At 34.7% G+C, this 15048-nt stretch overlaps 1 protein-coding gene across 4 annotated transcripts; it reads right to left on the bottom strand.

Annotated features, from left to right (window-relative positions):
* Positions 1-9259: 9259 nt before the first annotated feature.
* LOC141612200 (uncharacterized) lies at positions 9260-14120 on the bottom strand. 4 transcript variants are annotated; one of them, XM_074430923.1, is made up of 3 exons: positions 12091-14120; positions 10105-10309; positions 9260-9711 (listed from the first exon to the last, which is right to left on the bottom strand). In XM_074430923.1, the coding sequence occupies exon 1, from the start codon at positions 13897-13899 to the stop codon at positions 12448-12450; it is 1452 nt and encodes a 483-aa protein (XP_074287024.1). In that variant the 5' UTR covers positions 13900-14120; the 3' UTR covers positions 9260-9711; positions 10105-10309; positions 12091-12447. The 4 variants fall into 4 exon arrangements, with proteins under 4 accessions (XP_074287024.1, XP_074287025.1, XP_074287022.1 ...); XM_074430924.1 differs by having other exon boundaries at positions 9260-9697; positions 10105-10327; XM_074430921.1 differs by having other exon boundaries at positions 10105-10327.
* Positions 14121-15048: the final 928 nt, after the last annotated feature.

The raw sequence follows: 15048 nt of genomic DNA on the forward strand, positions 1-15048 counted from the left end.
ATTTTACGGATTTTTATTGTTCATATTTTACAATAATGGCATTTAAATATGATTTTATGAGTAAAAATGTCATTTTTGGTCGAAAATTAGCTATACTTCGAATTTTCAGTTGGTTTTTGGATATGTTGTCACATATATTATTTTGAGATAACCTGTAAATTTTCATAATTTTTGGATTTGTTATGCTCGAAAAATGAATTTTTCATTATTAATTCGGTTTTAAGTGAAAAATAGGTTAATATGAGTCAAATTTCGAATCTGGTCATAGAAAATTAATATGTTATCACATGCAATTTTACAAGATGTGTGTAAAATAATTGGCTATAAAGAAGTCTTTTTGCATGATTTATGAATTTTTGAAGAAAAATAGCATAAATAGTGACATTATTAGTGGAAAATTAATAAAACATAATCTATGACTTAGGAAAAACGTCTAATGTTGCATTTTATTATCTTTTTCAGATCTAAAATTGAAAAGTTAGTGAAAATAATTTTTCCATGTTTTTATGATTATTTTATTAAAAAAAATCGATAAACCGCAACATTGTTTTTCCGGAAAAATTTCGAAATTTTTAACCTAAGATTTTGAACATTATGAGTGTCATGGAATTTTTCCAGAATGTTCATGAATTTAAATTTTGAATTTTGAATTTATTTGAAATTTTTGGATTTATTTGAAGTTTAATAGCTTATTTTTGTAATTATTGGTCCATTTATGAACAATTTTGTTAATATGGGTTAATTATGGTCAAATTATTAGTGAAGACTAAATTTTGAGTCCTAAGAGGTTAGGGTAATTAACTTATGCATAAATATGAGTTTATGTATTTTTGTGATTATAAAAATGTTGAAATCACGCAAATCCGTAAAAACCGAGTAATATACGATATTGGCTATTTAAAGGCGATTTAGCATAAAATTGAGCATGTTCATACATATTATAATGCTGCATTTTCTTTATGATTGTCATAATTTTAATTTATGTAATTTTGAATTATGTAATTTTACTTAGTATGGCCTTAGATTTTAATTGGTATTTCCCGAAATGTATGGGAATATCGATTCGGTTGTAATTTTTATTGTGATCTCGTATCACCGTTTTGTAATTTAATAGATTTATTTTAATTTATAAGTTACAAATGTATAATAGGAAATTATGTAATTTATTATGTAATTTTATTCATTCCGGAGTTCCCAAAGACGGATTTCTTCAAGAATGGCGATACATATAGACGGTGTTACCTCGAGATGCGTGCCACAACCGAAGTTCAAGGGACCAATGGAGTTGGTTTCCGAATATGTAATAGATAAATAGTTTTTCTATTTTAGGAAAGGCCATACTAGGATTTATTTATCTTTATGCTTGCATTTTATTTTATGTCACATGCATCGCTAAATCGCCATAACTAAAACATGCATCTTTATTTTATCGAGTTTATCGACCGTGTCAATTAAAATTATCGTAGTTCACCGCTTTAGTTCACTTAAAACGTGATAGATAATAAATTGACATGACCTCTCGCTAAAACAATCAATTGAGACATAGCCTTACCAAATAGTAGAAACCATGAAAACCTATTTCGTGAGGGAGTGCACTCGGCCACACCGGGGTACAAACCTTGTTACGTAGGGGAAGTGGGTGATAAATGTTAATCCACCGAATTCATGTTGATGAGGGATGTATCGGCCCCACCGTGCCCAAGTTAATGTGGGTTTGGATCATGGACACATTTATTCGAAATTTGGATTGAACTCAACAAAAGTATTTGATAAGGGATGTATCGGCCCCACCGTGCCCTTGTCGATGTGTTTTGGGCTAAAGATAAATGTTAATGTAATTTTATCGACCAAGAGTTCTAAAAGTAGAATCGATTAAAGAGTTAATCCACCGAGTTATATTGATAAGGGATGTATCGGCCCCACCGTGCCCAAGTTAATATGAATTTGGATCTTGGAATCATTTATCATAGTTGGGTAGAGGTCACTATGTAAATGCTATACTTGTTTACAAGTATTAATAAAACGATAAATGTTAAGTTTTCCACTATTCCGTTTTTATATTGTTCTATTTCTTTACCACAATTCATATACGATATCATTTAGATTTTGATTCAAATCCCCATTAAAACATCGTAACCAAAGACAAAATTTGATTTTTCTTCTTAAGACCTCAAATTAACCATTGCTAAGGATCTCTTGTAAAGAGTATAGATTAAAGTTATTCATTATCAAACAGGTTTTGATTCTTGACTAACACTTCTACTTACAATGGACTATGTTTCATATGCTTAATTGAATTAAGTACCTTGAAGCGATAAATTGTTTTGGTAATTAGATTTTCAGAATTCGTAATTGACCAAAATAACGCAACCACTTCAATGAAAGTTTTATGACTAAAACGAACAAATGAAGAGTGATCTTCGCAAATTCATTTTTGCTTCTCAAAGCAAAGACTCATTGAATTAAGTGGGAGCGTTCTCTTAAACTGTTAAGATGAGGAAGAGGTTCAAGAAGTAAATGGAATTGATACAAGGTAATGTTAAAAGTAAAGTCATTGAGGAATGACGATACTAAACCTATCAATCCCAACCGATAAAGTTTCCATTGTCTTAAATGTTGGACACGAGAAAGGAAACTACCCCAAATTATTGAAGAATCAACAAGTTAGTTGTGGGACATCTAATGGGACCTTCTTCTTTAAAAGTGTTTATTTGATTAAACATAAATTTTGCTAGTGCCACTTCACAATATTAGAAACCAAGGGAGGTTTTCATCATTGTACTTGATACATAGGATGATTAGAATATGACGACTAGCAACAATAATGTCGAGAGATAGAGTAATTGTATACTCAATCTAGTTTTTGGATTTAAAGTTGTACTTAATTATGACTATTAAGTGCATAAACTCTAAATAAGAATATAAACTTGTTAAGATACAAAAGAGGTTTTCACTTTTGTGACCCTATACACCACGATTTGATGTATGGCTAGCCCATTATCAAGGTGATTATATTCTAAACCAAACTAGAATGATATATCATGTAGATGATGTAAGATTCAAATTGGTAACCCAAGATTAAACCTTAAATTTTGGAATGATGAACGCAAAGAGTTATCGAGTACTCTTGAAACCATTAGATTGTTAATGGTATATGCGTATCTTGTATTCAAAGCAAAATGTCTCATGCCTTTTGGTTGAAAAGGAGATCGAGGTTGTAAATCATCTATCCAAAATAGGTTGATCATTATCTTTTACCAACGATTTAAGTTGACACTAATATGTTCACTTAATAAGGTAAATAGAGAAATCCTTGAAGAATTTCAAAGAGTTCAAGGAATCACGATTTAGTCGTGATGGGATTAACAAAGTGAAGACTTTGATATAAGCCAAATGAATTGTGATATAGTATCACAAATTAATCTCTCTTAACACGCATTATGGGATAATGTATGATTGGATAAGAATTCAAACGCTATTCGATAAGGTTTGGACTTCGATCAAGTTACTTTGAGTTACTTGATCCTTTTGGGGATTTTATCATTTTGTCTAAATTGTTTTTCCACTAAATCGAATCATATGAGATATGAAATGGTAAGGGTACCATGTTTGTAAGTTTTCACAAGAAACAAATGCTCATTTTTCTCTTCAATTATCACGAGTACGACGGGTTTTGCGGCTCGTGAAGTCAGTCTTTCTAAAATACTAGTTTATTTTTAGAAGACAGAGTGGGAGAAATTATTCAAGAGCCACAAAGAATGCCACAAAGAATGTTATGTCGCAAGAAACTGGTCTTTCTTGGCTACATGAGACGTTTTGTGTAAGACGTTGTTTCTTCAAAACCTAGGAGGTTAAATTCGTCACTTGTTAAAAATGATGAATTCATGCTACTTTTAAGAAAGTAAAGAGCTTATAACTTACAAAAGAAATTGTTTGATTCAAGTTGATTACTTCTAGAAAGTAAACATATGACTTACATAAGAGTGTTTAAGTCACAACTCAATACAAGGCTTAGAGCCATGAAAATCCGAAATTAAAGGGCTTGATTAGTGACAAAGGGTTTTGCACTAATAAAGAGATATTTCAAAGTTTGATTGGTTGCAAAGGGTTTTGCACCAGTTGAAATGCTTAAGTCTATTTGGATCTTCTTAGGGATTGTGTTTCATTATTATGAAATACACATCAAGTGAATCTAAAACCCACTTCTTCAATAGAAGGAATGTATTCAATACATGTCATGAGTTTTGTAGATTCTTGCAATCCTAAGATAATGAGAAACTTAAGAGAGAATCTTAAGTAGGACATCAGTGAGTTGGAATCAACATTTTGATCATGTGATAAAACATTTCTCGATAAGTCGAAAAGTTGTGTTTATACATGGAGTTTAGTGGGAGTTACGCAAGTTTTAATTAGTCCGATATGTGGATGACATATTGATCATTGAGAATGATTTAAGACTCTTGGAGTATTATAATACATCTTGAATATCCGGATTTATGAAGATAAATCCACATGATATTAGCGTCAGTAAGAAGTCTTATGTTGATAAGATTCATGACTAGTTCAATTATATTGAACATATTTGATTGATTTCATTTGCTTCCGCTGCCGAATCAATTAAAAAGAAATGATGTATAACATTTCATATGCTTTGAGTATGATGAATTGTTTTCAAAATCGAATTTAAGTAATCTTTACCAAGTAAGCCATAAAGATTACCCTTAAGTGCTTGTAGAAGCATTAAGGCTATGATGCAAAGTGTTTATGATGCAATTTTGTGTAAAGGTGTTACACAAGTGACAATTGACAATTGAGATTGCGCATGGTTTCCGACAAAAACCATAATCAAAACACATTAGGATGGTTAAGATACCATTGTGGCAATGTTAATTAAGAAGTAGATTTTCTAGAATCGTTCTAGGCAATAAAGAACAATGAGAGATATTTATAACGGAAATTGAGTACACTTGCGATCATGAGATGTGCAAGAAGGATGAGTCCCGCACACTGTGAAAACAGTGGGAGCTATTCTTAGGCTAGAGGATCTATGTCTTGATTGGATCTCGACACGTACTCGAAAAGTTTTGTAATGCAAATGTATACATTACAAAGGAAAACGAGTATGTAGTAAGGTTGAGTAAGGTACAAGAAGTTGATAAAACCTACTAACCAAAGCCTTCTCATAGGCTTAACATGATGAGTCATGTCATTTCAATTAAATTGAGATGAATAACTACATAAAAGATCAAATTAGATTATAGAATATGAAGTAGTAATCAAGCATTGACTATTCATATGTGATAATCGCATTTGTCGTTTGAGTTTTACTCTAAAACTCTTCTTTTATACTTTGTTACATCCAAACGGGTTGTAGAGACAACATTGAACCCCGTTAAAGTGAACACGGATTAGCATTGTATTCGCCCATAATCACTTGTATGAGGTGACGTCTCGAAGTGACTAGAGTGTGATGCGATTGATGGCAAGTTCAAGTGCCATAGAGTCATGTGAGATGACTAGTCGATCACATAGGCAGACTGTTAGGAACACTTTGTCGGGCAGTGACCGCTTATAGAGTTCTGGCAAATTTATAAAGCCTGGTCGTGGCGAGAGCTACTATAGTATTCTAATGAGTCGATTCTTTTGACTAAAGACTATTCACCTAAGATGGCACGATTTGATTAACTTTGATTTGTGTTACTACGACCTTCGTAAATGGGGTCAAATGGGCATATTTTGGGTTATGATGGTTGTGGCTAGTCGAAGGAAATGAGTGCGATAGGAATTGTCCATCCCCTTGTCGGGGTTAAAACAATATCTCGGGGCCACTCGAGGAGTAATTAATCGAAATGCGTGGCCACGCTCGGAAGGTATCCGAGTGGATAAATCCGGTCAATCGCTTATTCTCCATATCGAGGAAACCACTCTCGATATGATCACTTGCAAGTACGACCCAAAGACACCTTGCATTGAGTGGGAGATAGTAATAGGACAAGAGAATTGGTGACGCACACTTGTCGAGGACAAGTGGGAGATTGTTGGGAAATGTGTCCTCAACAATAGTGCGATCATATGATTTAAATATCATTATCAAATCTCATTTCAAGAATACGGAAGGGATGATACATTACATATATATAGTCAACTGGTCCACACATATCGGTAATGATTGGCTGGCTAGAGTTTGACATTACTGTCGTGCGACGGTGGTGATCAGTTGATCCCTTGAGGTCACACCTAAAGGACGATTCCCTTAATTGAAAAGGTTAATTAGTTGTATACCGATACAGATTAATTAATTCCTTAAAATTGAACAATTCGATTTGTAAGAGTGAATATTGATATCTTATTGTAATGGGATTAAATAAGATTTATTTTAGTAATAAAATGATTTGTTGCTAAAATTATTTATTGTTTGAGAAACAATAAAGATAAGAATGAATGGTTAATTATAATTACAAGAAGTTGTGAATTATAACTATATGACCCATTTTATTTATGTGATCAAGTATCACTAGTCAATTTGTTGAATGTAATTTAATTAATTTATAAAATGATATTTATGTGATAAATATGCATTTAATTAATTAGTAACATGTATCATACTACATGTGACATATTGTGTGACAAATGACAAATTGACAAAATAAAATGGTAGTCCATTTTATGCATATATGGACCGAAATATTGTAAGAGTTAGTGGGTTTAGGTTGTTTTATTTTATTTAATAAAATGGCATGATGATGCCTACCTACAACTAGCCTTACACCTACTCTTACACATCTATTTCTTGTAAAGACAAAAAGTGAAAATAGATGCCCTATTTCTCTTGATTCCAACCGTGAAAATGGATGGGTAAGGAGATTAATTTACTCATCATTCATTCTAATAAAAGACATGCAAGTTGTTCATGTATTTTTCTCTCTTCTCTCTCTTTTATCTTCATCAAAAAGATGAGATTTTAATTGAAATTGTTCATGTAAGATTACTAAAATTATCAAAGTAATATATGAGTATTAGTAATCAAATTTAAGGTAAACCACAATATAAACATCTAGTACATGTTAGTTTGTGGGATTAAGGGATTGTCTTGGGTGCTACTAATTGGAGAATCTCTACTTTGGGATTTTGTATGTTCATCCATTATTGGAAAGCTCAAGAACAAGAGAGAAAGGTGATCTCTCTTGTGCCCATAAACCGAAAATCCATATGTAAGAATAATGCTTCTTCTATATATTGTTTTTAATGTTTGCATGCATAAGATCAACCTTTAATTTTATGACAAATTAAATATGAACATATATGAATATGTTAGTAATAGATCTACATTTCCTTCAGTTTAGGGGAGTTAGAAACGATTTATCTTTTAACTGTTTATGTGGATTTTATTTGACAATGAGAATTTGGGTACGGACTACGGAGTACTCCCTCCGTCCCGATCAATTGTTGTCCTTTCGTTTTGGCACAAAGACCAAGGAATGAGGAAAAGGCCAATAACTAAATGACAAGTGGAACAAATTGAATGAGAATAATCAAATTACTCATCAAGTTCATTCTTAAAATAGAAAGGACAACAAATGACTGAGACACCCCAAAATGGAAAAGGACAACAAATGACCGGGACAGAGGGAGTATGAGTTTTGAGATGCATTCTGTTATTCGCTTTTTTTTTTTTTTTTTTTTTTTTTTTTGCCAGCGATACAAAAAGGTTTACAAACTACGGCCCTTTTATGGCCTTCTTAGCAAGGTCATGAGCGGTCTTATTAAAACACCTAGGAACAAAAGTAAAACTTAAACAATGAAACATCGGAAATAACACACCCATATCATCTAGAATCCCTCTTGTAAGATGATGTACCATCTCCCTCCCGGTTATTTGGAGCAACAGCTTCAGACAATCCGTAAAAATGTCTAAATGTCGAATCCCTTGATCCCGTGCCCAAATCAACACATCCTTCAGACCTAATGCTTCTGCTTGCAACGCTGATTGTGCCTTGATTTTGAGACTTCTACTGAAGAGAATAGTACCATCATCCGCGTTCGCAACCCATTCAATAGCAGCTTCCTTAACCGACTTCCACCCCGCAACACTGCAAATATAAATTATATATCCATCCTAGAATACGTATCTTTGTGATGTTCATCTTTTAAACGTAATCGTGTAAACCATGCAACACTGCAAATATAAATTATTGGGCGGTAAACTTTACCCTTTAGTCTACGTGTCGCTCTTCCACGTCAACAACACTATTTTAATTCTATGAGCCAAATCCCCACCTAATTCTCCATCTTTTTTTAATAATAAACTCTAAATAACGAAAAAACTCAGATCCTTATTGATCTTCTCAAAAGTGATTGACTCCGGTTCTCTACCTCCAACCTCGCTAAACCTGCCTTCCGAATATTCGGTTTTACTTTTAATTGGCTTTAATCCACAAGCTTCCAAAGTACACCCCGTAATTCTAATTTCTTTTCGGGTCCTTTTGTCTCATCAAGTGCATCATACACCAAGGAATGTCGTCTTGAATTGACCATGTCAACTTGTTCATGACTATAGCAAAGAGAAAAGGACTATAAGAGGCAATATTAGAACCCCGATGCACCGGAAACTCTTATGTCCTCCCAACATTGGTTCTTACACTAGTACTAGCTCCTTGATACATACATACATCATTCTTCGCTAAAGCCTACCAAACTCTTTGTTCCTATCTCGATAATCTCGATAATGCTTCATCATTTGTCTCATAAGATGAATTGCTTTTATAGATGATATATCCCCGACATAAATTCAAATTAATTATCCAATATGTCTAAACATTTCTTTAACCTTTGTTCAATAGCCTGCTGTCATAATTTCCTCGTACTCCACAATAATTGGAGCAACCTTGCATATCAAAGTGACTGAGATGTGAGAAGAGGATATTCAAGCTAATGGCGCCCTGATGGTTCAGATAAGGAATATAAGAAGTCCATTCAAGAGGAGCTGAGGAAACAACAATCATTGTTGAGAGTTATAGGCGTGATATCGCCTTTCATGAGGATAACCGGGAGAAGCTAGTGTGGCATATAAAGCTAAACAAAAGGCACAGAGTATGTCTGGAAAAAAAACGACAAAAGCTCAGCTATATATGTATATCCTGGCTTCCAAGTTACTCCACAGTCCACATTATGGTGCAAGTGCAATGTTATGCAAAACAGCAAGAAATAAACATCTAAAATGAAGCAATACGATTCTCACAAAGCATTCAAATTTAATCAAAGACAATCACAAATCAACTGCAAATGAATCACCACCGAATGTGAACCAAATAATTACATATCTTGACATTCCCAAATCAAAAGTCCTGTTTACTGAAACGAAACCATATCACAAGGTCATAAGATCCAGCAACCCTATGTCCCAAACAATTACATATTTACATATGCACAGGTATTCACTTGTATGCATCAACACCATCCAAAGATCCACCGTCACTCACGCCACTGGGTATGGACCACTTCTTAGCTGAGCATTGAGATCTACGAACAATCTGTATGAAGGGACCGGGTTGTCTCCCATGGAGGAGGTGGGTAATTAGAAGCATATTGATAATAACTCTGCTGGGTTTATGGTTGCACCGGTTGATATTGATTCTGAAGTTGAGGCAGATACTGCACCATTTGTTCAGGCTGTGGCTGCGCCCATGGTGCTACATAACTGTTGAATGATGCCTTCAAGACAAAAGAGAGACAAAAAAAAAAAGAGAATTAATGTACTGTCACAAAGCCGTCTAACAACAGCCCTACGAGACCTCAATTATCTATAGGCTTCACTATAAATTAGTTAGTATTTCATCATCGCATAGTGTTCCAAGGTTGTCAAACAGTTCCATGCAGCGAGCCATGATTTCAAGTCCTCCACAAAACAAATAAATTGGTTGACTACTGTAAACCCATAAGGAGGGCCTAATTCCCTGATATTTAATTTCGTGCAGATCCCCAAATTCATTGAGATGGCCCCATACTAACATTATCAACACATTATGTAGGAAAAAAACAATGACACAAGATACTCCGGTATCATTCCTCAAAAAAAAAAACCCAAAGCATGAAAAAATAATGTACCTCGGATGCGCTCTGTACAGGGTCTGGAATGGGAGCTGCTGGTGCTTCAGAAGGCGAGCTTGTTGTGAGAATAAGGATCAAAAGATCAATCAGGACATCAGGTACTGATCCTTCGAAACATTAGTGATAGTTGAAGGAGCAGGGAAGTCTATCAATGCCAACGCATTGTTACTGCCACTTGACGAGACTCCATCTTGTACAACACCTGATGTACCGTACCACTCTGTGAAGGTCCAAATTGTGTAGTTGAAGGATCAGGGGAATAGATTACTTTAGGACCATTTGTTTTAGACTTTTAGTACAAAGAAAGGAAAAAAGTCAAAACCTCCTTAACTACTCATCTTGTTTGGTCCGGAGGAGGAAAGGGTTTTACCATCTTCTAATTATAGCCTGTAAATAACCAAAAAAACCCACCGTGACCTGCTCACCCCACGGCCATTTCCCAAACAACTCGAGAACCACTTTATCGGTAGCCCAAACTACCATTGAATGAAATTTTAAGGCCGTATTCAATCATTAAAACTACCATGTTCAAATTCAACCAGTAAAGCTTTGTTTCGAAGCTTAGTTGGTCAAATTCGGCCCCAAACTTTACAAATTTAACATCTCTAAACATTTGGGATACGCAGTGGGTGTAGATGGGCTCATCTATAGGAACACAAGGAGCCGGTGATGGAGTTAGTGATCATGGTAAAAGCAATAGCTATGAAAGCATTACGCAATAATGGACGGTGTAGATATTGCAGTTACTAATGGAGAAAGGCAATGAAAAAGACTGAAGGAAACGCTTGGAAAGGGAGTAGAGTCTCATACATTGTTGTCAGAATCCCGATTCGATCCTATGATTCTACGATTTTACGATCCAAAAATGCTTGTCCGATCTCGGATCCTACGATTCTATCATGTTTGTAGAATCTTACGATCCTATTTATTTGAAATTTTCTAGAGGTAGGATCATAATACGATTCTACGATCTTACGATCCTACGATCCGACTCCATAGTAAACATATTAAAAAAAAAAAATTATATAACGACATCGTAAAATCCAAATTTCATGTCATTTGTAGAAACATGTTCATGAAATGATATTAAACTCATTAATTATTAATATTTTGGGTATAAATAAGTGTTTTGATCTTCAATTATACATTTTTACCAAATAAAAAACTATATTTAGTGAATTTGTAGAATCTTACGATTCTACGATCCGATTCCACCGATTCGATCCTACCCTCCCCATCGATTCAAAGTAGAATCCCGATCCTGACAACATTGGTCTCATACAATAGAAGTAAATGAAAAAGGACTTTCAAATTACCCCATGAGGATTGTCGGAGACTATAATTGCCCAAGAAAAAAAAAAACACCTCAATCCCAAAGAGCCGAAAAACTTTAAGAAGTTACTAAAAAACAGATGCGCCTCATAAGAAAAGAAGAAACCCAAAACTCCAAAAGTGCAAAGAACGGATAAAATTCAGATCATCAACCTCGACCATGAGAGATAAACGCTAGGAAAACACTCCAAGAAATAAATACTCCAATACATTCAACACATGCTCTTACATTTCCAATATCAGCATTAATTTGCTAATATCAATCTTAGATGTTAAATCTCAAGAAATATTGCTATTTAAATCCTTGAGTTGTCTTCCTCCATAGCTCTTTGATGAACATTTACCTCTCCTAATTACCCTGAACTAAACCCCTCGCTGATGTGTTCATTCAACCTTTTTCTTTACAAAATGCAAAGTAATGAGCATCTAAGCTACATTGCCTACATAGCACAAGTTTACCCACGATGGGACAATTAACAAATATTATAAGACGGACACACATGTAAGACCAACCTTGTAATTAAATGACAAAAACATAATGATTTGGGTCGGCCTCAGATGCTAAACCGTCTCATACAAGACTCATTGACAAAAGAATGTAGCAGAAACATTATTTAATTCACTCGTAAGTCATACTAGTTTCAGGTATACCTGGCTCATTCTTGGTCTGCACTATTTTGAGAGACGAACACAAGCAGCAGTATAGGGCACCATGCTAGCCATTTCAATGACAGTATTATTATTTTGCAAACTTCGATCTGTGATAGCTTGTACAACAAAGTGTGAGCTTGTAGCAACATCAACGTGAAAAAAGTAGGAATTACTTGTTACACCTCAAAGACCATGTAAAAATGTTTTAACTTTGAGGCATATCGACATGTAGGGTACTCACTCCGCGAACTGCCTTTCTAAGCTTCCATTTATAGCTGATCCGTGATTACTGATACAAACATGCCAATACAAAACTCCAATGGACGAAAAGAGGAGGATACTTGATGACCCACCGTTCTATCTTAATTCCTTTACTAAGCTCGAGTAACGTGCATCTAAAGTTTTAGCAAGTTCAGCCCTTCCAGTCTTGCAAAGACGTATTGAAGCTCTTCGATAAACTGAGAACTTAGGATTGAACCCTTTCTCAAGCATTTCAAAAAGTAGCTTGTATGCAACGAGAAGATCTCCATGCTCTATGTGAAGACTGGCCAATACATTGTACAAATGTGTTGCTGCGAATTTATCAATTGCGGCTAGCTCAATTATGTATTTATAAGCCTTGTCGAAATGCTGGCCACTTACATAACCCCTAATGAAAGCAATATGAGTTGGAAGGCGATGTTTAATACCACTTGATAACATTTCATTACAAAGATTAATAGCGTCATCTGACCTTCCATATCTACAAGTAAAATATATCAAAATTTCAAAAGTAAGCTCATTAGGCAAACATTCTCTATTTATCATCTCTTTCGGAATAGAACATGCTTCATCAATTCTTCCTCGCACGCACAAACTGCTAATCAAGTAATTGTAGGGTGTATAATTCATATCACATTTGAGTTGGTTCATCTCTGAAATCAAATCTTGTGCGTCTTTAAGATGGCCTATTACACACAAATGCTTTACCAAAATGTTGTAATACGACGCCTTCTTCTCTGTGATTTCTATGGCAAACTTCGCCAAATCGATTAAATCCAAAGAACAAAGCATTGTAATCAACGAATGAATCCCAGAGCTGCGACTAGACCCTCCTCCAACCTCATTTAACAGCCCTACAATTTCTGTAATAGATTTCTTAGCCGACTCACCAGTATCATCCGCAATATTCAAAAAGGCGAAAGCCTTCTCCGACAGGCAAATATTCCTAACATGAAAATCCTTCAAAAGACTCCTCAAGGCACCAAAATCTCCTAATCGGCCACAATTATCTACCGCTAAGCTACATAAGTCAGCATTTCTAGAGTATCTGGAATGAGAATTCTTTATCCAATCAAAGAATCGCAATGCAGGCACCTTCAATTGGTTCAAAACACAAAAAACCTCGATAATCGACCTTTTCGAAAGATTCACACCTAGTAAATCTAACCTTGACTCCATATCACTTGCATCATTTTTAACAATATCAATTATCCCCTTAATCACATTTACTGAACCTTCATGATCATCCAAGTTTACAGATTTCTTTGTAGATGTATCACTACTATTATTAATGACAGCAAAAGTAGAATAATTCCAACATAAACTAGAAACATAAGAACTGAAACCGGAATGAAGAAATGAATTGGACCCAGTTGAGAAATTACATAAAAGATAGGATTTTGATGATTTGGGGGCAAAGTATTGATGAAATAAAGGGAACCCAGATGAACAAATTGCAGAATAAGTCTGATCTAATACAGGAGAAATGCGAATGTAACGAAGATGTTTAGGGTTTAAGTGATACCTTGAATTTCTTAAGATATTCATGATTATTATTACCAGGTAGTTGGATGAAGTTACTAAGGAACCACTTTCAATCTTTCATGTCGAAAAGAGTGAGGAGTGAGAGTGAACAAACAAAGCGGAGTGAGGGTGAGCCACTTCTGCATCATCTCGTTTCTCGTTTCAATTTATTTTCCATGAATATTGCGTTTTGAAATGTAAGGGTACCAAAAGAAAGAATTTTGTCGAATAATTCAATTTCTTTTGCTCATCAAACGGGATTAAAATCCTAGTTATTTGTGACACTAAATCGATCTTTATGCCTGAACCTTATTTGACAGCTAATTTTGGGTTTAATAATTGTGATTTTATTCCTAGTTCAGGACTTTCTGGTGGTATTTGGTTATCTTGGAAAGAGTCTATCTCCATGATTTTTTAAATGTCACTTTTAAGTCGAATAGATTCATTACTTGTGAAGTGTGTGACTTAATGAATAATTTGGTTTTTTGCCTTATTTGTTTATGCTCCACCTCAATCGGCTGAAAAATGGAATTTTGGAATGAGTTGCAGAATTTTGTCCTTAGTCTTGATCTGCCTTTTTTTATTACTAGGAGATCGTAACGAGATTAAAAGTCCTAGTGACAAAGAAGGGGTGCAATGGTTACCAATACGTGTTGCGTGAGATTAACTAAGTTTTTATGTAGTACTAATTGTGTTGATCTCCCTTTTTACGGTAATTTTTTTACTTGGAGAAAAAAGAAAACGGGTTCTGAAAATGTTTTTGAAATTCTTGATAGAGCTTTAGCCTCTCCTAGTTGGATTAGTTGTTATCCAAACATGCAGTTTGTGCATCATGCTTTTACTAGCTCCGATCATTGTCCTATCTCTGTGAAGTTTCAGGACCAAATTCATAAGAAAGTGTGACACCCCCATATACCGAGGAGTCTTAACTAGACCTTCCTTAGCATATAAGGGCATCACCATCTCGTTTGCCCGAGGTAAGTAATCATCAAAAGTCGATAAAAGAACAATTACAGTTATATTACAAGTGTTACAGCTGAACTACTAAATGAAAGATACAACTCATCAACTATATACTACTTTCTGTCATAACTTGTGAGGACTCATCCCAGCCAGGACTCAAGCTAGCATCCAAAGCAACACCTGCTAAGACAGACTGCTCACCATAAGGGA

This window comes from Silene latifolia, chromosome 11, assembly GCF_048544455.1.
Source record: "Silene latifolia isolate original U9 population chromosome 11, ASM4854445v1, whole genome shotgun sequence".
In the NCBI taxonomy this organism is placed as follows: Eukaryota; Viridiplantae; Streptophyta; class Magnoliopsida; order Caryophyllales; family Caryophyllaceae; genus Silene; species Silene latifolia.

What these genes read in the sequence shown, in the direction of transcription:
- LOC141612200 (XM_074430923.1), bottom strand. Translation starts at nt 13,899, where the DNA reads ATGAATATCTTAAGAAATTCAAGGTATCACTTAAACCCTAAACATCTT.